Source organism: Protomyctophum parallelum (genome assembly GCF_964188405.1).
Source record: "Protomyctophum parallelum genome assembly, chromosome: 8".
NCBI lineage: Eukaryota > Metazoa > Chordata > Actinopteri > Myctophiformes > Myctophidae > Protomyctophum > Protomyctophum parallelum.
In genome coordinates this window covers 43,749,580-43,772,760 of record NC_139703.1, presented here as the reverse complement: position 1 = coordinate 43,772,760, position 23,181 = coordinate 43,749,580, and the positions used below count along the sequence as shown (strand labels likewise).

Below are 23,181 nucleotides of genomic sequence, written 5' to 3'. Positions count from 1 at the left end.
ACCTAAGTGACTGTTGTTGTAAGGATTGATTAGGTCACTAATGTAGTAGGAGTTGTCCGACCAGGCAGAGCTCTACTCTATGTGATTGTACGTGTATGTGATTAAACCTAGGTGTAGGTGAGAGATGCAGACTTTAGGGCAGTCTGCAGGGGTTGAGGGCTGTTCAGTGTTTGGTTAATCAGACCCAGTGTTTGTCCGGCGGAAAACTCGTATGAATCTGATCTCAGGTCAGAATGTGTTAAGGCCAGATGGCAGCAGAATTACATCTATGGCCTCTGATCTGAGTGCTGTGTTGTGAGGAGCCGGAGGAATGCCTGTCTTCTTTTCTTTGCTCTCTTGGTGAGCGGAGACTCGGAGGGCTAATGTACAATGGTAGATTAGGACCTACATTCCCCGTTTAATCTCTCTATTCTTCTCATACTCAGCTGTTCTGACTCAAGGAGTCAGGCCTCAACTCATCTACCTCCCACCGTCCTGTCTGTTGATGTTGGTCTAGCATACACCAGCCCTGAGGGGCGAGAAGCGACCTCGCGCTAAAGGGCGTGCACGCATCCGCCTGGGTGACAGCAGACTGCTGGATGAGCAGTGAGCACTGGCTCTTTGTAATGGGGGGTCAGATCAGCATATCTGCCTAGGTGACAGTAGACTGCTTGGCGAGCGCTGGCGCTTTGGCATGGGGGGGTAAGATCTTAATTCCTGGGCCTGTTGAGAACTCTAGTTTTCGCCGGCTGCCGGGCACGGCTGCACTATTAACTTTGGGGCAGGTCCGTCTAGAGTTTAAATGGACAGGTATCAGTCAAAAGGGAGACATCGAAGAGGAAGGATGGATAGGGAAGGATCAACATATGGAATTTCAGAACAGGTCGGCTCCATATATGATGATAAAAGATATATGATGATATAAGATCTAAGGGTTTGAGGTTTGAGGTCAGATGTAGAGTTGCTGGCCAATGTTGATCTATATGGAGGGATCTCCATATATGGGCTTAATATTGATGACATCCCTTCCCTGATGATGTCACGTGATGTCACATGCTCTCTCACCCCGACCAACACACTGGAAATGCACGATTCCATAGTTAACTGCGACCTTTGGTCGCAAATATACACACACATACCTGTACATAAATTGATATTTGTACGCCTAGTACAAAACTGACCAGTAAGGTGAATCGCCTCGTGGTCAGGACTCGCTCGTGTAGAGTTTCTTAACTGTATCCGTTCTTCCAGTCATATTCTCATGTTCCTTTATGTTTAACCACCTCAAAGTCTTTGCTCAAACTTAATTACTGTAGTGTAGTGGAACTGGGGACATGGGGGACAGGGGGGGGGGGCACTAGGCCGGAAAGTCGTTTCTTTTTTGTTTCGTTTTTTGAGGGGGGGGGGGGGGGGTCGCATATTGGGGGAAGCATAGCTTTCAGTAAGCTCCTCCAGCACCTCAGTCAGTGCCCTATTAGAGGACTGGTCCTCCCCTCCCCACGTCAAACCATTAGAACCGCTATTGAAAAAGTCTCACATCCCCCACCCCACTTCCGTGATTTTCTTTTGAGGGGCTAGTCCTGCAGAGTGCTCTCAGGACTAGTAGGAAATGGAAAGAGCACGGACGTGCAGGTGCGTAGCGTACGCAGTAAGACGCAAGACAACAGGAGGGAATGCCAAGTGTAGGAGGAACGCCTTAGAACGGTGAGGGAGATTTGGACGTATACGATCAAAGCTGTAACGACGGAAGGGTTAATTAAAAAGGCTTTCGGCCTATAGGACTAGGTAATTAAAGCAGAATTATTGATGCCTATACTTGTTGATTTTGTGTTTCTGTAATCAAAGTATTATCTTCTTATCACTATGTTAGTGTATAAAATTGTCTGACGAAAATATATATTATTAATACAATTACAGTGCATTCACAGTAATGGCTGTCGCTCATGGAATGTGGAGGAAAGTGGCATGGACAATGGAAGAACTGCGGCAGGAGGAGGAGTGAATTTGTACTCAGGCTAATTAGAGTGTTATGACACAGCAGGGCCTATACAGTGGCAACTGGAAAGGGTGGACGTGACAAGACGAGGGGGAGAAGGAGGGGAAGGGTGGGACAAGAGAGAGAGGAGAGTGGTGGGAACATGCTCTGGACGTTCCTCGCTCTGGGAGTAGGCTGGGTAATGGAGGGTGGCTCCTCCATAGACATAGAACCACTAGAGTGGGTCCGCACAATATCCACATGAAAATGACTTCTGTCTCCACGACGATACCATGTCATCTTTGATAACGAAATGCTGCCTGTGCCGCCCGCCCGCCCTTCACATTGCTACTCGTGCAGGCACATAAACAATGTGCATAACACGTTCAGAGTGACCATTTCTAGTCACAGCAGGTCTACAGCAGTGGAACCCCCTGGGAGGTCCTGTATCGTTGGGAACTCTCGTCTCTTGTTAGTCACGACATGACTCCCGTCTTTGATCAGCTCAGCTGACTCCTAAGCTCAGCTTAGTGCTGCAGGGGTCTGGAAAATATGGGGAGAGGGCGAGAGGAGAGACAAATGGAGAGGGGGGGTGGGGAGAGAGTGGGTACCCACTGAACCATGCCTCGTTTAGTGAGAAGTTTGGTTACAAAGGGTGGGTGCCGTTGGAGGATAATACGTAGTTCTGAAGGTCAACCGGTGGAGACCTGGGTGGAGAGGAGGGAGCTGGATCGTCCGTGTGCTCACACGGTTCATGGCCACCATCACCGGGAAATTCTGACCTGACAACTGAGCTGAAGCGAGGCATGAAACAGAGGTTGGCTATTCTAGTCAGGTTTTGAAAACACAGGGATGAAAGACTTCACAGAACTCTCTCTGTCTCTGTGTCATTACAAGCCCAAGACTTTAACATTTCTGGAAATGGTAATTATTACATTTGGCAATTAGGACATCACTCAACAACAATAACCTCACTGGCCATTCATGCTTCAAAATTAGCTTATTTTTCTAGTTTTCTAGACAGCACTCGACCAATATTAGGGAAGAGAAACACTGTTTAACTGCTTAATGAGCAGAGCCAACAGTCTCTTCAGAACCACTTGAGCTTGACCACAAGAACTCTCCGTGGGGCCCAGACATACATTATTCATTTCCTGCTTAGCTAGCATTCATTCAGATGTGCCATCTTCTCTGCACTCTTGTGAAAAAAAAGTACAAATGGCTCAATGTAAATGCCAATTAACTTGGGACACTGCATGTGCAGGGAATTTATCTCCAACTCATAATGTATACATATTGTTATAGCCCATAGTCCAAGGCCACAACGAAAAATGAGAAACCACACCTGCTAAAAACTGGTGTTGACTTAAGCAATTAATTAAAGTTTCCAACTCAAACTGGCAGGGAAACATGCTGCCCACTTTAACTAACAAAATACAACAAAAACTAAGGTGCTCTTCTGTGGCTGCTCCTGCAACCTGAGCGTGATCAGCCAGATCAGGTCTTTTATAGTGTTTGTGAAGACCAGGTGTCTCCCCTTCCTCTGATTGCCTCTGGCTCCACCCTCCAAACCAGCTGCAATGGAAACTAGTTAAGCAGTAATCACTAAATTTACAATTTAGGCATTTAGCAGACGCTCTTAATCCAGAGCGATTTACAGTAAGCAAGAACCAAAAACATGGTAATACATCAAAACATTAAAAAAAAACGTAAAAGTCAACATGAATCCTACGTAAGTTTAAGAACCTAACAGTGGAATATCTATCTAAGGAAACTATATGTGTTTATTTTTATTTTTTTATTTATTTGGATCCCCATTAGCTACTACCTTAGTAGAAGCTACTCTTCCTGGGGTCCACACATTAAATACATTACATCATATGAAATACATTTTACAAGACTGTAAGAAAAACAGTTAAAAAAAAGAAATAGGCCTACAACTAAATATAAAACAAGTGATTAATAAATATAACATCACAACCATGAATACAATTTCAGTTTGAGTACCGTTACAGTATATGAAAGATTTTAAACAGTGTTCAATGTGTTGACCATTAGGGGTGTCAAAAAAATCGATTCGAATTAGAATCGCGATTCCCGTTATGAACGATTCAAAATCGATTCATAATTTCCAAAAATCGGTTTGTTTATTATTATTTATTATTATTATTTTATTTTTATTTATTTTTAGATTTTATTTCTGGTTAGTTACAGGAGTTTTCACTACATGGTGTTTATAATATGAAATGTAAGCTCACCCTAACCCTCACCCTTACAGTAAACATATCATGTCTTCAGTCATTTTCAAGTTAATCACTTCAGTTGGCTGGAGTAGATTGTGATGAAATCCTATGTATTGAATCAAGAATCATTTTGAATAGAGAATAGTTTCGAATCTGGAAAAAAAATCTTTTGAATAAAATAAAAAATCGTTTTTGGAGAATTGAGAATCGTAGAATCGAAAAAATCGATTTTGAATTGAATCGTGACCCCAATAATCGGAATCGAATCGAATCGTGGGACACCCAAAGATTCACAGCCCTATTGACCATCATCAAAAAGCAAGTGACATGTGTATACACTTTAGAGTGCTATGTCTACATAAAGTGCTATTTAAGTTACAAAAGTTGAGCCTGTAGGAGGTCGAGGCCATGCAGGGCAAGTAGTCTGAAGAGCTGCCTTCTCAGACTGCGGCGGAAGATTTGGAGTGAATCTGCAGTTCTGATTGTAATGGTAAGGTAATGTAAGGTAAGGTAATTTTTTTTATAAAGCGCCTTTCAAAACAAATGTCACAAGGTGCTGTACAATAAATAAAATGAAATAAAACAAGAGCAATACATAGATCATCAATAAAACGAAAACACAATGACAGAGTAATAATACAAATATATATATATATATATATATATACATAAACATGCAGTACCATATAGACCAAGGGTCTGCAACCTTTTTTAAATGAAGTGCCATGTTTTTATTTTCTAGATCGTCAGTGTGCAATATCAACATTCATTAATTTTAATGACACCACGTGAAAAATTCCAACATATTTTGCTTGTCCACAGATATGATTATGAAGTTTCTCCTTTTTAAATATTTTCTTTCATGTTGTTATAATGATCATTAGAGTCAAGGCAATAACAGAGTTCAGTTTTAATGAATGTAGAATGCAGGATGAAATTTACACAAAAATGCGAGGGACTTCATTTATCTGACTGCATTTTTTTAAATAGTTTATTTAAAACCAAAAATACTCTCACACACTTGCCAGTGTGCCAGTAATCACCCTCCTTTGTGCCAATGTTGGCACTGGTGCCTAAGGTTGCCTACCCCTGCTATAGACAATATTACAGACAAAAGTGCTTTTGAAACAAATGGGTTTTTAGCAGCTTTTTGAACGTCTCGACAGATTCTGCCCTCCTTAGGGAAAGGGGTAATTAATTCCATAGGGAAGGGGCTACAACTTCAAAAGCTCGTATTAGGAACTTTGAGCAGGTCTTTACCTGAAGACCTCAGTGTTCTCACATTTGATATGGGGAATAAAAGTTCAGTAATATACATGGGAGACAGCCCATGGAGAGCTTTAAAAGTGATTCATAAAAATTAAAAAACTATTTTAACAATTTACGCAGCGCACAGCGCAGCACAATGCAATGCAACGTTCATTGGCAGTGGAGCACCTTCATTGATTAAAGAAGGAACATTTTGGCCTGGGCCGTGGCTCAGCGGTCCAGGCACCTTGGCCGGTATAGCCTGAGCCTGGCAGTGTGTTCGACTCCCGATCCCGACGGCCTCTCCCCCATCTCTCTCCCCCATTTCCTGTCAGCCTACTGTCTGTCCCTCTATAAAGAATATAAAATAAAGGCAAAAGCGCAGCCATTACTGAGGTGTACCATTAAGCTGATTAGCTACACCTGGCCTACAGGGCACTGCTCCTGTCCAATGAGATAGACACAGGAGAAATCTCCTCCAATAATGTTTACATGTCCACATGTGCTTCAGTGTAACCCTGACAACTGACTAATCTCATAGCCTTAATCATGTGTGTGTGGTTCGGAGTCTGTGCTGCTAACCACATTTGCTGATTTCCTGCTTTGGAAAGCCAAAGACCTGAGGATACTGAATGTGTGTATCTACATTGGCGGCGTCTGTGGTGCAGTTGGAGGTGGGTTCAATGATACGAGCAGTGAGAACTTTGGAGAAAGTCCAACGAGGATGTATATCAATGGAACAAAAGGCAACCACAGGGACAAAAACATGTCAAAAAAATCCACTTGGACTCTAGGATGGACTGATTAGAAGTACGGTAAAAGTTCAAAGGTCAAGGTCACTATTACGTACCTCATCATGGCCTCTCCCAACATGATCAGGAACACCTTGACGTAATTTCATGACATTTTACACAAACGTAGAAGTAGAAGTATAGGTGCAGGTCAAGGTCAGAGTGACCCCATTTTCCTTTCCTTTTCCTGTTTTGTGTCAAAAATGTTTTAACAAATGTGGGCCCTAACAAATTAGACCAACCACTACACTACTAACATAAAAGTGGGCTAAACAAAGACTACCATTTAAACAGTACAAATAACTACAAACTATACCCATACAACACTAACTAAGATTAACCAATGATATTACAATCCACCAATTACAATTTCACCAAACCCTAATAACAAAAATCTAACAAATAAACCCCTGCCCCTTCCCAGGTGCATAGAGAATGTTGTGCAGCCACTTATATCCAATCATCTCCAGCAGCTTCTCACAGAACTCAAACGGAATCGATTTTAAATGCAAATTCAATAACTTGCAAATAGAACAACTTAAAGGGTAAGACCACTTTTTTTGAGTTTTGGATTGTGTAGTTACTTTGCCATGATGAAACTCCAAATGTGGACAAGAAATAAAAAAATACTGCTCCAGTGATTAGAAATTGATAATTCAAAATATGCTCCTCATTGACTTACATTGTAGCTAAAACAGCTCTCAAAGTCACTCTTTTAGTACGTAAACAAACACAAACAAAGTTTCAGACAATTTCAGACAATATAGAGCATCACCAAAACTCATGTGGTTTTATTTTTTCATAAAATGTTTAGATTCCTGTTGATTTTACTATTTGAAGATCTGGATCCGGGTCCACGGATCCAGTCCGGGTTTTCTTCCCAATAAAATGGACAAATCAACAGGAAGATAACATTTTTATGAAAAAATAAAACCACATGAGTTTTGGTGATGCTCTATATTGTCTGAATCAACATTGTTTGTGTTTGTTTACGTACTAAAAGAGTGACTTTGAGAGCTGTTTTAGCTACAATGTAAGTCAATGAGGAGCATATTTTGAATTATCAATTTCTAATCACTGGAGCAGTTCATTTTTATTTCTTGTCCACATTTGGAGTTGCATCATGGCAAAGTAACTACACAACCCAAACCTCAAAAAAAGTGGTCTTACCCTTTAAAGGAGGACTTCACTATAACGCAGTTCCTTCTCCGAACAAGATATCAAATGTTTTAGTTTTTATTAACGTGAGAATGGCTTCTATTATTGGAAATTGGAATAGAAGGAAATTGGAATTTTTAGGTGGATTTCTGAACTGTCCACAGACCACAGCCCTCCTCTGAGACACAAAAAAAGAATTGTACCATATTATCGCGAGCATTAGTGAGGACCAATTGAAGATAGGTTGAATACAATTGTTAAATGAAATGTAACAATTTGTTAGAATTGTTAGAATCTGGCCCCGAATTAAAGGCCCCGAAAGTAAAGGATTTACAGTATTTTACCCATAGTCCTCCCACATAGGTAGGATAACGATAGCAATGGCTTTGCACTGATGAAATCGGGTAGGACGAACGCATAGTTCTATTTCACTGTCAATCGTCTCTAGACTTTTGGATGAAAATCTTCTCTCACGTTTTAAAAACAAACCTATACATTGTTGTTTCAATTGTCTTAAACAATACACTGTTTCTCTCTTTTCTAAGTAGAGACCTTGAACCATGAAAGAGCTCTTGTTTAAAAAGGAGTATGACTGTCTGTCTCCAGATAAAATGCTCTTTTTAAACCTTGATGTACTAAATGTCCTCTGTGCTACATTCAAGGATGGAGCCTGCACTAATGATTGATTACACAAAATTGTGTATGCACCTGCCCTCTGTAACATTTGATTATACACACTCTGTCTGTAGTAGCCCACTTATACCACACGGCTTAATTTATTAACTTTTATAGCAATGTAATTATTATTGTATATAAGGTAGTTTGTCGCATGTTCCAGGTCCTAAATGTGTTGGCCAACTTGGCCCACCATCTAAAGGATTAGAAAAGACTAGCCAGAGGCTAAACTTACTTTTTACCAGACTTTTCATGACACTAATTGAGGTTTCTTTGTCGAAATACATAAGCCTGAGATTTGAGAGTGTGCTGAACCTTTTTAATGTGTTCTTTAGACTTGGGTGCAAATGACTTTCAATTCAATCAATTCAGAAATTGAACAAATGTACAAATGCAAAATTACATAATCCTCTTCAGTGTTAAGTGGGTAATTTTAGTTTACCGTACTGGTGGTCACTGCCTTTCCCAAGGGCATAAATGGACAGTAACACTTCATGTTACTGACCTGCGGTGAGCTGCAGTTAGCCCCAGCAGCCATATGTTGTTATAATAAATCTAAATTGCACCTCTCCAGAGGCCCTGTTGAAGCACCCACCATCATCACCGCCCCCTCCCTCAATGTTGAAGCACCCACCATCACCACCTCCCCCTCCCTCGAGGACCTGGTCACTTGTTTTCCCTTCACTCCCTCTCCTCTCAGCTGACCTGTGTTCTTACCACACCTCCCCCTGCCCTGAACATCAAGTCACTAATTAGCAATGGTGGAAAAAGTTTTACTTAAGTAAAAGTATCGATACTACAATGTAGAACTACTCCGTAGTAGAAGTCCAGAATAAAAAATGCACGAACTCAGAAAAGTATTGGCATCAAAATGTTCTTCAAGTACCAAAAGTAAAAGTACTCATTGTGCAGAATATCCCATTTCTTCCCAACCTATGATCACGATGCATTGTATGCTTGTATTTTCAAATTGTCAAAATGTGTATAGAGCTGAAATCTACAAAGTAACTAGTAACTAAAGTGTTCAAATAAATGTAGTGGAGTAAAAGTACAATATTTGCCTCTGAGATGTAGTATAGAATGAGTATAGAATTAAACATATTGGAAATTGGAAAGTACAATTACCTCCAAATTGTACTTAAGTACAGTACTTTAGTAAATGTACTTAGTTTATTTTCCCACCACTGCTAATTAGACACTGAGCACATGCAGCGATGTTACCATAGCGGTATTAACCACTCTACCATATAGAGAGAGGGCAGATGTACAAATACACCATAGGAAATGTGGAGATTGAGTGCCTGACACATTATGGAGGCTCAAGCATGATATTCAGAGTCATATGCAGAACCCCCCTTCCCCCACCCTCCCCCCCCCATGTACGGAATATATAGCCTCTTTTCTGAGTGTCATCCATATATGGGGGTTTAGCATGCTTTGGTAAGTGGGGTCACGTGCATGCTCACATGGCTTTCCTGATGTTTTGCAAGTTCAACATTGAACTAGGAAAGTAGAAGAAGTAATCAGCTGAGACAGGCAGAGAAGGGAACCATATGTGGAGAAACATGCCAGAATGACATTATGGACACGTAAGCATCCATACTATACAGTTAAATTAGCACAAGTCTAAAAACGTCATGTGAGATTATAGGTAAGAGCATCTTTGTTGTGTGTGTGTGTGTGTGTGTGTGTGTGTGTGTGTGTGTGTGTGTGTGTGTGTGTGTGTGTGTGTGTGTTCAGTGAGGGGGTGAGACATGTCTCTTACTGACGCGAGAAAACGGCCATTTCTCTAAGATAGTGTGTTGACGGTTTAATTGTCAAAGGGAAATTATTGAATTATGGCTGCAGAGTGAATTAAGGATAATTGAGTCAATCTGAAGGAAGTTTGTACAGTTCTTGCATTGCAACTGTGGGAAATGTTGCGTTTAGCACTAAAGAGTAAACTGGAATGTGTCCGCATTCTGAGCTTATGAGAAGAAGGTACAATTGAAGCAAAATGTGAAGTCCTTCCCTCTCTGTGACACACACACACACACACACACACACACACACACACACACACACACACACACACACACACACACACACACACACACACACACACACACACTCTTTTACCTTCGCTCTCTCTCTTACTTTCTCTCTCTCCCACTCCAGAGGGTTCAATTGTTGGGGTTGCCATGGTGATGGGGGACCTTCCCCCGGCGGCCCATAATTTCCAGAGTGCCTGTCTGGGGTTGACACGTCCTTTTCACGCCGTCATTGTTTAGATGCTGATTTATGTCTGTTTGTTGCACTTTACAGCCATCAGGGAGAAGGCGGCAAATTTTTAAAGGGTCGATGGACAGACATATTTTACCTGAGAAAACCACCTATATAAGATGACCAATAGATATTAATATTGTATAGTTTAAATGTGCATATCATGTATAATTACATTTTCCTTAAAAGGTCTCTTAAAGATCTCTGGGAAAAAGAGATATTAAGTTAGATATGATTCGATGTATGGCCCTACATTATTTTGACTTCACCTATGACGCTTTGCCTCCTTACCTTAATCCCTTCCCTTACTTCAAACTACTCTTTTGAACCCACCCTTATTTACCCTTCCCTCTCTCCTCCCATTGGGCGTTCCTAGAAGAGATTTGTCCAATTACAAGCTGGCCTTTTTTACTCCATCTGCCCTCAACCTGTTAGGGGGGCTTTTTGTGTTCATGTTTTTCCTTCTACTTTTCTTTCACTCTTTTTTTGCCTCCATGCCTCATTCAGCCACTTGAGCCTGGAGCAGATGGAGAGATTGTAGTGGAGGAAGAACACAGATAGAGAGAGAGAGAGAGACACACACACACACACACACACACAGAGAGAGACACACATAGAGAGAGCGAGAGCGAGAGCGAGAGAGAGAGAGAGAGAGAGAGAGAGAGAGAGAGAGAGAGAGAGAGAGAGAGAGAGAGTCAGAGAGAGAGAGAGTGAGACCGAGAGGGACAGAGACAGACTGGAAGAAGCCATGCAGAGAGTGAGGCAGCCCAGCGTCGGAGCCTGACAAACCAACCACAGCGGCCAAGCAGAACACCCCACGTCCACAGAGCACCATCAGTCCGGGACTCTCACGAGACAACTTTGCAAGAGACCCCTACAGCACAGAACCCTAAATCACTCAGGACGTGCATGTGACAGAGAGAGACACAGACAGACAGAGGGGGAAACCTCCAGATGAGAGCGAGACAACAGAGACAGAGAGAGATGCTCAGAGGGACCAGATAGGGAACAAAGAGGAGAACTCCTGCCAGGATTCCTACAGGTGTTCCCGAAGAAGTCTCCAAACAAAGGATATAAAGTTTTATAAAGGAAAGACAGAGAGTTACAAACAACACTAATAGGGAGAGAGAGAGAGAGAGAGAGAGAGAGAGAGAGAGGGAGGAACAAACATTGATAAGAAAAAATATATCTAGTCAAGGATGGCCAACTCAGGTCTCCAGTTGCTGGGATATTTCCTGGCATTGGGCGGTTGGATAGGCATCATCTCTACGGTGGCCTTGCCACAGTGGAAGCAGTCCTCGTATGCCGGGGATGCCATCATCACAGCTGTCGGTCTATATGAGGGGCTATGGATGAGTTGTGCGTCGCAGAGCACGGGGCAGGTGCAGTGCAAGATCTTTGATTCCATGCTCTCGTTGGACAGTGAGTACAATTACTCTACGGCTGATTTCTTCAGCGTCACTTTACACTCAACTTTCTAACTTATAGTTAAGGGGCTTCAGTAGTTTGATATACAGTATATAGCCTACACATTTATCCATTTGTTTGACTTAGGCTATGATCTTAGAGCTGGCAACTTTTGCATCCCTTTCCAAATGTCCTTTTTTGCTTTGCATTTAAAGTAAAAATGTATGTTATTGTTTCAGTTACCGTCTATGTTTTCAGTGATTTATTTTGTAAAGAATGTTCTACTGTGGAAGTGCTACTAGTATAATTCATAACAGAATATTCTTTGTCTGGGATGACGCAGTGCTTGTCTGAAAACAAAGGCTTTCCGAGAGCTACACTTATGTATGGCCCTGCTTTAATTAAAAAGTTATTACAGTTGCGTTGACCCCATTCATCAGGCCAAATGTTTGAATCAGCAGCAGAATGTGAAAACAGAAGAAAAACAACTCCCTAATTCCCTGCTATCCGCAACGCATTAACTTCAGCAGCATAAATCTCACTTAGAAATGCTGCTGCTAGCCTGTTTAATGAAATTGTCGCCTCAAAACTCACAAACATCATCATCAAACTGAATGTATGAGGAGCGGATTGGGGCGGGACGTGGGGGAGGGGGAGGGCGAGGAATGCGGGGTTCAGACATAAATTAGCCCTCAATATGAGCTTTCTGTCATCTCCGATCAGTAAGTCAGTCCTACCGACTCATAATTAATGACACGCAGATTACATGAATCCCTCTATACACTGTCTGCCTGAATCATTGCATTAGGCTCTCTAATGAAAGACTACGGGGGGTAGACCCAGACAAAAAAACTATTTCCAGAACACAATTCAAAGCAAAAAGTTTTGACAGTTTTTCTCTGTGGTCAGTTTAAGAAACGTTCATGCGTGTGGTTAATCCACAGTCTCAGATGGAACAACAAGGCAGTGAAGCAAACATTTTGGTGTCTCAGTTGACTCATTATATCAAAACATTTTCCTGTGGCTTTTCTATGTGAAGGGATGCATGTATGCGTTCTCTTTGGGCTCATCCCAGTAATAAGAACAACGTATTGTCCTGGGTGGATGAATAGGCGTTCTTTCTGAGAAGAAAAGAGCAGTGTTGAGACAAACACCAGAGATATTCCCAGAATGTGCTCTGTCTTCCCCACATGTGGGCATTGTTCCATTGGTCCAGTAACACACCCAGTGAGTGTATAGATTGAGGTTAAAGGCGAGCACAGAGCCACTCTGTGATAGCAAACAAATACAAATAACACTGCATCAATGCTCTTATCTAGCATGTAGACAAAGCACACATTTTAGAATCCTCTACATATGTTGACCTAAACGTAGTGATGATGAAAGGGTAGCTGTTCTCTCCTCATTAGCAGGTTGTATTCTAGCTCGTGGCTGGGTGGTAGCTTCAATTACATTCACTTGCCCTTCAGCAAGGCATAAAACAAGGCACTGCCCTGCACTTCTGGATACCTGGTGCAAAACAACTCTTAATCCTACTGTCAACCTCCCAGGGGTGAAAGTATCTTTTCTGCATGAACAATGAACTGAAAAGGCAGTCGGTCAGGGTGAAAATGTTGCTCAGGTGATGCACCAGACATACAGTATAAGCATTACACAGTGAGATCAAATCATCATCTGATCATGCAGGAGGCAGCAGACCATCTGACTCTCCTCACTGAACATCTCCCCCAGTGCTAGTTTGCTCCAGCCACTGGACCAGCAGAAACGCTCTGTTTAAATTCTGAACAAACTTCTTCTCCTTGACTAACTCCACAGCAGGAGCAACATGTGATAGGGCCTGTGTGATTGTATAATTGCTCACCAGACTGTGTTGGGCTCTGCTGGGACAGCCAAACAGCAGTGGTGTAAAGTGTTCTGTAGGTTGTAGTTGACATTGCAGTCGTGTAATACCTTACACGGATGGGGGAGCGATTGCAGCTTCTATTGTTTTAAGCAAAGATGACTCGCGGTGTGTGAGTGGTGCTGAAGGGACAGTTCTTCTTGCTTATTTCAGGGCCAGAGGTACGGCTTTGTGTGGGGGATGCATTACCCACGGTGGGTCAATGCATCCCCCTTGATCATGATGTTCTTCATGATGTGGTAGCAATATATCACCTGGGATTATTCTGTACATTGTAACATGTAAAATGAGACTGAATGTTCATTCAAGTCTGAGTGTGTACAAATGGAACCAAATGGCCCCTTACAGCATTGATGATTACATTGTTAACTGTAACTGCTAAAGATTTTGTCATAAGTGAAGCTCAAGGACGAGTCTTTGCATGTCAACATCGTGACATTGTTCTGCTAATTGACAAAGCAATCTAGTAGGGATTCTGCTTGCTGTTTAATACCACTATGGTGGATGAGTGCCAGGTTGGATTTTGTTGTTTTACAAGCAGGAAGAAGTTGAGGTCCTCTGCCCACAATGGTAGCTTTCTCATTGCCTGTTCCCCTGCTCTATAGTGAGGTCACCAGCGAGGACAAAAGCACTTATGTAGTACCTCTGGGGTGGCCTGGCAGCCACCTGCTGGCCTGGCACACACACTGTTCCGTTCTCCGTTGCTTTCTTTGTTTTTCAGCTCAAAATTCAATCAGAGCCGGTTACAATGCACCCCTGCACACCTCACGACGCGCGGTACATAAGAGGATATTTGTTCATTGCACAGGACGTCCGTTTTGTATCAATTGATTTAAGTGTAGTAAATGGGCATACAGTAGAAGGTCTCATGTTTGGAGTGGGCAAGCAGATATTACGTATGAAAGAGTCACGAGTGACCTCACAATGGAACTCTTATAATGCCCACGCACACGCGTACGCACACACACACACGCACGCACGCACGCACGCACGCACGCACGCACGCACGCACACACACACACACACACACACACACACACACACACACACACACACACACACACACACACACACACACACACACACACACACACACACACACACTCATTGAAATCTTGTGGCTGGCACTGTCAACTTGGCACAAGCGAGAGAGAGTATAGTGGTTGAGCCAACCTCACCCCCATCTCCTCTCTCTACCCTGCTGTTGACCCCATAGGCCCTTTTGGCTTGTCAGTGGCTGCGCTGATCAGAACGGTGTCATTTAGCGCCAGTCCAAGCACCCCACTCACTTAGAATAGAGGAAGAATGGCCAGCGTAGATGAAAGAGAAATAAAATGAAACCTTGCTCTGTTAAAAAACCATTAAAATCGTCCATCAAAAGGAACAGTCAGCGCATAAATCACACTTCAAAAGACGGTCCCATTCCATCCCCCATCGCTGTGCCGCTTTAGATCAGCTTGTGAAATGGAACTTTATTGCCAACTATGAATGCCTGTGTGTGTATTTCTGACACAATGACATATAGGGTGACTTTAGTTCTTGCGGGGCACTCTATTTTTCAAAATGTGTATTTGAAGTCATAATTTTCTCGTATGCACCATAATGCCATTCTTTCTCTCTATACTGTTTTGTTCTATTGTACTCTATTCCATTATATGAGCCCACATTCAGTGTTGTGGCTTTGAGTTATGTCATATCGTTGCTCTGGGGAAGAAACCACCGAACTCCAGTTTTGAGGGTTTGGATTTTTTAATTTAGCATAAATCAGTGCTATTGAACACCCTTTACGTCTGTGTGTTGGTTAGAAAAAATATTGAAACAATGAAAAGTAGTAAAAAGCGCTCCGGACAAAACCTCTTAACTCCATTGGACCCTCAAACTACATGTCTGCTAAAACAGCTGCCTCCACCACCCGAGCTCTCCCTCTCATGCAGGTAATTGACAATATAAGTACCAACTTTGATGACGTAAATTTCCCTTCATTATCAATGGCGTTTTTAATGTTTGTTTAAGGAAAAACAAACATTAAACCTGTATATAGCAAAAACATATATGGTTTTCTTCATTTCTTGAAATGTTTTTATTTTTCATTTCCTGAAAAATGCTCATTTTGGAGTTAGGTGGTTTCTTCCCGACAGCAGAGATATGTTGAACACCTTCCTTTCCTTTGTGTGGTAAATACATGCTGTGGTTTTTATTTTTAAGACTTTGTCCTATATACACTGTCAAACAACGTATATGGAATTGCCCTTTCACCACCAAGTATGGTGTCTCTAACAAATCTGAAATTTTGGAACTTTACACGATACCAAGATTTTATTATAATGCGTGGCAAAATGCTAAACATTTCTACTGTCGGCGCTGTGACATTATTGTGATGTCCTGGGTTGACATTAGCATCAACACATCCCCTTGACCAGTGGTGGAAAGTAACTAAGTACATTTACTTAAGTAAACCTTTGAGGTATTTCTAATTTACTAGAAGTTACTTTTACGTCTACTCCGCTACATCTCAGAGGCAAATATTGTACTTCTACTCCACTACATTTATTTAGTTACTTTGTGGATTTTGATTTATTATTAAAAAAAACATACATTAACCACTTCAGCTCTATACATTTTGGCCATTTGAAAATAGCCGTTCTACAAGCTCACAATGCGTCACGATGTGACACATTAACGTGCAGATCTGCTATATTAAAAATATTTGAAAACTTGAAATGGGACCATGTGCATAGTGAGTGAGTACTTTTGGCACTTTAATTTAAGTACATTTTGAAGCCAATACTTTTGTTACTTTTACTCGAGTACATTTAGAATTCCAGACTTTTACTTGTAAGTAGTAGTTCTACATTGCAGTATTGATACTTTTACTAAATGAATGTGAGCACTTTTTCCACCACTGGTGGCTGTGTTTGAAGCAATAATGTCTGATCGCCGTGGCGACAGCCCTGTGAAAACAATCCAGCTTTGTGACAAGGCCACACTAATCCCACTGTGTGAAACATGTAAAGCAGTCCTCCTACAGCTGCTCTCGGAGAGAGAGACAGTTGTGTGTTTTATCTGTGTCGTTTCCTCCCACAGAAGTTGTGTATGCGTGTCTGCGCGCACGTGCGTGCACGTTCATGTTGGTGTTTATTTATGTGCACATTTGTTTTGTGTGTGTGTGTGTGTGTGTGTGTGTGTGTGTGTACATGCATTGCATTTATATGTGTGCATGTGTAAATATGTAAAATGTCCCTCCCACTGAGTTATGTGTATGCTGAGGCCCGTGTGGGTTACACACAGAATTCTGAAGAGCAAAACCACTGCGGAATGATTAGGAATGGTCTGGAGATGATCTCGAAAATCGTTTCAGGGTCCAGAGCATGGCCAGAGCAGTTACCTCTGGGCTTAAAGAGTTACCCCATCTTGGACAGCGGTGGACGGTCCTTAATGGGTTTTGTGGTCTCCTTTCAATCCCACTTGGCTTGAATGGCTTCATTCCCTCATACTGATGTGTTTTTCATGTGAAGCGATGTTCACTTTATTTCACATGAGCGTAAAAGGCCGTTTTATTTGTCTTCTCGTCTTCTCTCGCACTTTCATACCTCTCCTTTTCTTGTCCCCCTGTCCTGTTGTCTTGCCTGCTCCTCATATCTCTTTATATTATTATCACCCCCCCCCCCCCTTCCTCTCCTCTGCTCCTCTTGTCCTATGCCATTCTCCTATATCTGTCTCTACCTGTCTCCAGTACACATCCAGACGTGCCGTGCCCTCATGGTGGTGTCGGTACTGCTGGGCTTTATTGGCATCATCGTGAGCGTGGTGGGCATGAAGTGCACTAAGGTGGGAGACAACAATCCCGCCACCAAGACCCGCATCGCTGTGTCTGGAGGAGCGCTCTTCCTGCTAGCAGGTGAGACGTGGCCGTCCTCAAAAGGGAGCCATCTGTAGCAGCCTACACTTCAATTCAAGTGCAATGCATCAAGTATCATAGGCTGGGGTTTGGTCATATCTCGTGTATCTGGTGTTGGGAGATAGTGGTCTGGCATTCCTCTGACCAGGGGTCTTTAGTACGCAATTAGTGCCTGCTGTAAACAGGAAGTGGTCACTTTGGCCACATAAGCGCCTGATTTTTCATGAGCCTTAGGGAGAAAAACAAACCAAACAGGCACTGCAATTCGCATGCATTTGTTTGCCTATTTGAGAGATTTTTATTTTGTATTACACATTTAGGCCTGCTGGAGCTGATAACTCACTCATCTGTTATTTGTCCACAGGTCTATGCACGATGGTCTCTGTGTCCTGGTATGCCACTCAGGTGTCCTACCAGTTCTTCAACCCAAACACGCCGATCAATGCCAGGTACATACATCCTCAGCAGGAGATTACTGAATAAATCACTGATCAGTTTGAGCCAGAGCCATAGAGTATAGACAGAGTTACGCAAACTCCGTTCACTTCATGGGGCCAGTCCAATGGCGGCTCTTCTACATAGACTTCTATTGGTTTGTCCCTATTTGAAGGCTTTAGGGACAACCGTTAAGAATGGAGTCTATGGGCTTGCACGAGTACATGAACCACGTGACCGTGCTGTTTTCTGCCCCCTTAATATCGCAACTATTCTACTAGATAGATGGCTCTGGTTTGAGCTAGTCACTCCTCCAGCAGTGACTACACTGGTTGGAGGTAATAATAATTTGTCTGGTGTAAAATGTAATGATGCTATATACCTCTGGTTGTAGAGGGAAAAGGAAGGAAGTCCGAAACGTCCTTTTACTTAAAATAAATTACTCTGGGAGCTGTAGAACAGTGTGTGGACTTCCTTCCTTTTCCCTGTACGTATCTTTTTGTTCTGCACCTGAAGATTTTTTTAGAGATGTGCGTGCTTCCCTCTGGACTCTACCTCTGGTTGTAGACCCACCATTTTTTATGATAAAAGTTTTTTGCCTCACTCAAACATTTTAACTACACAAATCATGTATGGGACAAAATATGTCCATATGGGGATCCACAGCTAAATACAATGTACAGATCCTTGACATGTCGTGTGAAAGTTTGAGAACCACTGCTTTATCCTCCTCCTCTTCCTGTGCAGGTACGAGTTTGGCTCCGCCCTGTTCGTGGGGTGGGCGGCGGCCAGTCTGACGGTGCTGGGCGGCTCCTTCCTCTGCTGCTCCTGCTCTAACGAAGACAGACGAGGGCAGCAATATTACCGCCAATCACAGCCTTCTACAGCCAGGGAGTACGTGTAATCCCACCCACCCCCCAGCCACCCAAACAGATTGCAGAGGACACGCTTGGCTCCACCCCCTTTTACCCTTCGTTACTCAGCTTAAAAGCAAGACTATGCTGCACACAGACACTCACACACTGAGAGACATGCATCATGAAACACACACATGTACGCACACATTCCCATGCACGCACACAAACACAAGCACGCACGCACTCACATTCACAAACACGCACGCACAACACACATTGAACACACACACACGCACAAGCACGCACGCGTGTGCACACACACACACACACACACACACACACACACACACACACACACACTCACACACACAATAATATAAATAGGATGCAATATTGTGGAAACAAAACACAAAAAACATTGATTGTGCAGAAACATTCTTACCGTATGTGTAAGCAGACCTGCTCATTTCACGGAGAGCATAGTGATCTAGTTCACTTATTTTTATAGATAGTGAAATGAGTGAAATCTTAGTCATTATTTAACAAAGTCTAAATCAACACAGCTGTCCCAAAAACCTTACAAATAGCTTCTTGCTCTCTTTGCACACTTTCTTCTTTAGAGATGCAAAGCTATATTTATATATTATATGTAGGTACATTATATAAAATATATAAATATATATCTTTGTGTACCACAAAACCAAACCATAAAAGAATGGGACGTATTGAGAAGGATATCATACTGTAGGTACATTTGCAGAATGATCAGTGAGCTAGAACGTCCACGAAAACCGGAAACTATTTGGCTCAGGTCAAAACACGAAGCATGTCCTATGCTTCCTGGTTGGAGCTGCATGTGTGTGTGTGTTGCCTCCATATTTCTGTGTTTTCATCCTCCACTGGTGCAGTTGCATGTGAGGAAGAACCGTCACCCCTGCACTACACAGTCAAAATACTCCATTTGTCCATTTATCTATCTCTGTAACGTAAAAACTGTAACTGAGTGAACATTTTCATTTGCACTCAGTTAAGTTAACACTGAGGGCTTTACAGTGTATGGGATCCTCCACTATTGTGGGCCCCACACAGCCAGCTAAACTTGACAATGTGGGAGCCAAGTCATCGTTGTATAAACATACCGGTACTTGTATAAGCAGCTGAAGAACGGAACACGATTCAATGTTATATTTCCCTAATAGCCTCTTTGGCATTATTATATCTGCAGGAGTGGAAGGTGAATTGTCAGTCAAAGGTCTCTGCTTAGTTCCTAGGATAGAGACTCATCACTATACATCAGCATCATCATCTACATCATGGTGCATTTGCTAATACCTCCGTTAAAGACCTATACATATCACTTCATAATCTGCAGTTACAATAAAGACATGTTACGTTCAGATATCTTCTGCACTTCTCACGTGGTATATAGTATTATAAGCTACTGGCAAGTAACACTGATTACTTTATACTAGTCTGGAAGTGAACGTTTCATTTAGTGTTATTGCCATCCAATCAATTAAATTCCATTCCCGATGTGTTTTATCATAAGAAGTGGCTACAGACAAACCTGAGCCAACTAAAATGGTGACCCCAAGTGCTCCTTCACAATACAGTACCTTCATTAGTGTTTGCTGAAAGAGTTGGTCCATTGCTCTTCCACATAATAAAGCCATTAACTTTTCTTAGAATTGCTCCCTGGAAGGGTCTCCCCCCCACCTTCTTGGTAGACTTTTGTTGGTGGAGTGTTCAATTGTGCTCATGCTTGGGGGGGGACATTCTTTACCTACTTCAAACAACGGAGAAAAACAACCTTGGTTGAACTGTCAATAACAGCTGTGTTTTAACAATTATTGCTCAACAAGAATGGTAAAATTACCTTGAAATATTGGATGTATTCAGATTCAGAATGATGAGACACCGCCAGGGATCCAACATTCAGCCATTAAAATGGCTGAATGACGTAACAGCTTACCTCATTCATGGCATGATAGTGACCTTTTGTATGCCATTAGCCTCTAGCAAACAAGCATTTCATTTCAAACATTTCACCACATTAGTTAGGCCTACTAATATTTCTTACTTGGCATAAAATGCCTGCAACCGACAACAATTGTCAGTCAGCTCTCTAGGTTGTCCTCATCTAATGTAGCATCACTTGTTCTTTCACTAACACTTACGTTGCCTAAACCATCAAGCACCCACTCACCTACTAACAACTCAGAGCTTTTGGTGACAAACAGTGTGGTCTTGATGTGTCTTTGAGTTTCCCCTCATGTCCGCTAATCCTGTTCTTTTCTGACTGTCTTCTTCTCTCCTCTAATTCAGGGCAGAGTTGTTGAGTGAAACTAGTTTCCCTGACTGATCAGCCCCGCCTTTTTATCGAGGACTGTTCGAGTTCCCACCACTGTCTTTCCCCCCTTCCCCATTCCCTCTTATATCCCACATTTTGACCTCTGTCTCCCTGTATATTAGAATAAGCCATGCCCTTCCCATCTTTCCCTTCCTTTCTACGTACATCTGCACCTTATCAGTATTTTGTGGGAAAACAAGATGTGTGTACCACCCCTTTAGGAACTTGCATCGCCCACTGAGCCTTATTTGTAAATATGGACTCTTAAAGGATATGTATGCTTAGATAGTTATAGATATTTCCTTTAAGAGGTAAGGTGGGGTTTGTCCACTTCAGTCTGTGAACCCTTTACTAGACCTCCCCTCTATTATATTATTTTATTTACTGAAGGTTAACTGTATGAGTTGAAAAACGTTGTGGTTATGTTGCGTTATGATTTATGTATTCATTTTATATCCTATGACTTCTGGGTTTGTAGATGTGCCTTTGATTTATTTTGTTCTCAGTGAATATAACTGAACGTTGACTGAAACATGTTTTTTTTTTCCCTTTTTGAATTGCAGACCAAATGTTAAAAGTACCCCACCAGAGAAAAGGGAGCAGTACTTGTAGTTTGGGAGAATCGTCTGACCTTACCATGGTTTTAAATTCTGGCAACAGACAAACCACTCTTCAAAGAACAAACCAGACAAACAGACACATTTAGAATAATTTACATGAACTATTAACAAGAAACAAATTCAGGCCTTTAATGTGCCAAGTGACCGTTGTTTTCGTCTTTGTAAAGATTATTGTTTTATCCAAATAGCAATACTTCTATCAGAAGGGCAAGATAAAATGCATATTGTCTGTTTGGTCTGTTTTGTTATTTTAGGGAGTGACAGTCATTCAGGGTATGTTTCTATAACATGTTAAAAATGCCCAGGTTTATATACAGTACCACCACCTTTTTTAATACATATATGTTTTACTACAGTGCCTTATAACATGAGTTTCTGCACATGTATGTTTTTGACTACATGGATTATATAGTATTGCATCTTCTCTGAAGGATGCATATTGTCAATAGTTCCTCTGTAAACATCACATTTGCCTTTTTCTATTGTATCACATATATCATTTAGGCATTCTGTTGAATATATCAACATGTGTACGTAGCTACTGTACAGTAACACTTAAGGAAGAACAAAGGAGATCTTTATATCTTCGACATAATGCCGAATGCCACACTTTATAAAAAGCTGTGTGCCTATTTTCAAATAGCCTGGATTGAGGGTATAGTCAATTATGTTAATTTTGTTTTAGTTAAGTGCCAATATGATTTTGCATGAGAGGACTGTTCTTATTGACTCTCAATGACTGTACTGTACTGTACTGTACTGCGTGCTGTCTCCTGTTTGTGTCCTGTACTAAGGAACGCCAGTTTTGCTGTGTGTAATCGGTTCAAATGTCTGTTCTGTTGCCATTTATTCACCATGCAATTCCTTTTATCTAATATTTACCTCCTTGATATTGTGTATCATCTCTTTACAGTATACTCCTGTTTCTTTTAGAATAAAGTAAACAGAGAAAAATACATTTGCTGGGATTTGACTCTGAATTAATGACGCATCAAATGTTTCCTATAACTTCTCACCCCTTTTGACTTTCACCTTCCCTTCCACCCCGAATACTTCTCCAGCACCCTGTTGTTCAATAATTGCAGACGTGGAATTCCACTTACGCTCCACTGGTCTGTGCAGATCCTCAAAGGCATGCGCACAAAGTTAACATGTGCACCATCGCTTCAACAAAGACAAGCCTTGAACACAGCTTTGTTTTTATCAGATGATTGTTGTATTGTTGAGGGTACTGGCAGACGTGTGTACCAACAAGTGAGATAGGAAATTAAATGACTAAATCTACGGCATGCAGGTGAATTATCCACTTGTTAAACATCACATGCAATATATCACAGTGCTTTAATTATTTATATCCAAAGCACTGGTGCCCAGGACCCAGGT

General features: G+C 41.8%; 1 protein-coding gene across 1 annotated transcript; it reads left to right on the top strand.

Moving 5' to 3' along the window:
• Window positions 1-10,831: 10,831 nt before the first annotated feature.
• Window positions 10,832-22,756, top strand: cldn19 (claudin 19). Its single transcript, XM_083770421.1, has 5 exons — window positions 10,832-11,753; window positions 17,372-17,536; window positions 17,901-17,985; window positions 18,719-18,865; window positions 21,742-22,756. The coding sequence occupies exons 1-5, from the start codon at window positions 11,531-11,533 to the stop codon at window positions 21,788-21,790; spliced, it is 669 nt and encodes a 222-aa protein (XP_083626547.1). The 5' UTR covers window positions 10,832-11,530; the 3' UTR covers window positions 21,791-22,756.
• The last annotated feature ends 425 nt before the right edge of the window (window positions 22,757-23,181 follow it).

Bases quoted from the DNA above. Each gene is read 5' to 3' on its own strand.
- cldn19 (XM_083770421.1), top strand. From the start codon at position 11,531: ATGGCCAACTCAGGTCTCCAGTTGCTGGGATATTTCCTGGCATTGGGC. The intron at 17,986-18,718 runs GTACATACATCC...CTTCCTGTGCAG, and splicing joins AACACGCCGATCAATGCCAG to GTACGAGTTTGGCTCCGCCC. The intron at 18,866-21,741 runs GTACGTGTAATC...TTTGAATTGCAG, and splicing joins CAGCCTTCTACAGCCAGGGA to ACCAAATGTTAAAAGTACCC.